The following is a 2,486-nucleotide window of genomic DNA, read 5'->3' on the forward strand; positions in this document are numbered from 1 at the left end:
CTTTCGAATCAAATTTTGAAAAAAATTTGAACTTCAAACTCCATTTTTAAGCCGCCATTTTAATTTTTAATTTTCTCTATAGTCCTATCTTCTAGGTTATATATCTATGTCACGTTATTTCTAACATTTGGAATTATTTTTCCGCTATTTCATAGTAGAAAAAATTGAAAATTAAACAAAAATTTGAAAAAAATCGAAATTTTTTTATAAAAATCATTAATGATGATTCGTGAATTTTTTAATTGATTTTTATGTACCGAAATAAGTCCTCAAACTTCATGCCAAAATTTTGTCCATTTGGGCGTTAAAGGGTTAACTCATCTGCCACTAAGCACCACAATAAAGGAGAGAGGACTCCTCCTTGTGGGCACCCTTTTGAGACAAAGCCTGTTACCTTAGCCTCACCATACTCCGCTTCAAGGGCCCTTCGCGAAGCATGCTGTCGATCCACTTAATTAGCGGTTTGGGCACACCTCGCTTCCTGGCTGCCCTACAGATAGCTTTGCTAGAGGTGTTAGGGAAGGCACCTTCGATATAAAAAAGGTACCAACTGCATAGCCACCACTGCTGATTTGTCCCTCCATTCTACCTACTGACGAATGGAGGGCTGTTTCTACTGAGAAGCCTGCTCAATATGCATGCTGTCCCTGATGTAGGGGATGATCTCTAAGACATTCCTGTCTAATAAAATTATCCATCAGCTTCTCTAACGTCTTTAATATAAAGGAAGTTAGACTGATTGGCTGAAAGTCCTTCGCCGCAGTATACCCTGACCGACCGACCTTCAGAATAAACACAACCCTCGTCTTTTTCCAAGACTCCGGTGTGTAACGCTCTCATAATTTTACACAGGGGTACTCTAATACACTCTAATTCCTTTTGCAAAAGAACCGGATATATAACGTCCCCCCTGAAGCCTTAAATGGTTTGAAAGTGCTTATTGCCCAATCAATCCCTTCCGGAGTTACAACCCTGGCTGCTAGTTTCCAATGTTCCCGATATCCTCGGTTCCTACCTGGTCCTATGCCGTGGCTGTTCTCCAAATCTTCTCTAAAGTCCAGGAAGTTTACCTCCATCAGGTACTTTAGACACTCCCTTTTATCCTGGGCATAGTGCCCATAAGGCAGCTTAATAGTAGTTAATTTTGCCATTGGGTCTCGAGCTAGTACTTTATGAAGTCTTAATGCTTCTGGTACCCTCTCGATTCCCTCGCAAAAACTTCTCCAGCTGACACCCCTTGCCCTCTCTACTTCTCTCTTGTAAGAATCGATTCATCCCATGCTCGCTGATTCCTACGTTTCTTGGCTTTATTAAAAAGCTTTATTACTGTTTTTCTATGTTCCTCCAAACGGGGGTCCACCATTTACTACCCCCATTGAAGCCCATTTTCTTAACTACACAGTTTCTTTTAAAGGAGCAGATAATAGAATCTCGCAGATATTCCGCTGCAAGCTCCAACTCCTCCCGCGTTTCATACGAAGTGGGGAAGCATGCCATGGAGGTCTTGAGGTCTTCAATATATGAAGCCCAGTCAGTACTTTAGGGTTTACGTCCTCACTCCTGTTCCTGATCCTTCGATTCCAATCTAAACGTTATAGGCCTGTGGTCCAAGAGGGAATCTTCATTAGACACCCTCCAGTCCCTCACGCCATCACACAAAGACTTGGAACAGATCGTAATATCCAACACCTCTTTTCTGTTAACAGTAACAAAAGTCGCCTCATTACCCTGATTTAAAATATCTAAATCTGTATCTATCAGAAAATCTAAAAGTCTTCTGCCTCTGTCGTTAATGTCAGTGCTGCCCCATACGACATGGTGCGCATTAGCATCACAACCTTTTATCAAAGGGAGACCTTGCTGTTGACAGTAATCTACCAACTTTTCCACCTCTGTAGGTGGTGCAGGTTCATCCCCTGATCCCGGAAAGTAAGCCGACGCTATTACTACCTCCCTTTTATTTCCGTTTTTTTCCAGATACTTAGCTTTAACTACAGCTGAGTCCCTAGTTGTTAAATTCCAAAAGAGAAAAGGCGTCTAGACCTTTATAGATCAGACACGCCCTTGGAACTGGTTCCTGTGGTGAACTAACTAGCTTCCCACAGCCGTTCAGACCTCTAATTCTCCCCTTGAAAACCCAAGGTTCTTGAATAAAGGCAAAAGCTGTCTGCATCTTTGTCAAGCTCTTGGCTAAAATCGCCGAAGCGCCTTTACAATGATGCAAATTAATCTGCGTACAATGAATCTCAGAAGTAGCCATTTTAAGGCTGATTCACGGTCTCCTCAGTCGCGTCCCCCCCTGGGTACTCTGCCCAGCAGCTGTGTCAGTACCTTGCCTCGTCACTCTTAGAGTGATTTGGCCGAGTCCAAAACACAGTTTCAACTGCCGGGCTTGTATCCACCCCGGTATTTTGTCTACCGAGGTTTTTAAGGATTGAAGCCTGGTTCACCCTAGGACCAGGGGTGCTATTCTGTAACTTCACTTT

At 42.9% G+C, this 2,486-nt stretch overlaps 1 protein-coding gene across 1 annotated transcript; it reads right to left on the minus strand.

The window, feature by feature from the left end:
- Positions 1–1,554: 1,554 nt before the first annotated feature.
- LOC122501807 lies at positions 1,555–2,260 on the minus strand. The gene is made up of 2 exons (XM_043611556.1): positions 2,061–2,260; positions 1,555–2,005 (listed from the first exon to the last, which is right to left on the minus strand). Exons 1-2 carry the CDS (start codon positions 2,258–2,260, stop codon positions 1,555–1,557), a joined length of 651 nt encoding a protein of 216 aa, XP_043467491.1.
- Positions 2,261–2,486: the final 226 nt, after the last annotated feature.

This window comes from Leptopilina heterotoma, unplaced genomic scaffold (assembly GCF_015476425.1).
Source record: "Leptopilina heterotoma isolate Lh14 unplaced genomic scaffold, ASM1547642v1 Lhet_215, whole genome shotgun sequence".
Lineage (NCBI taxonomy): Eukaryota > Metazoa > Arthropoda > Insecta > Hymenoptera > Figitidae > Leptopilina > Leptopilina heterotoma.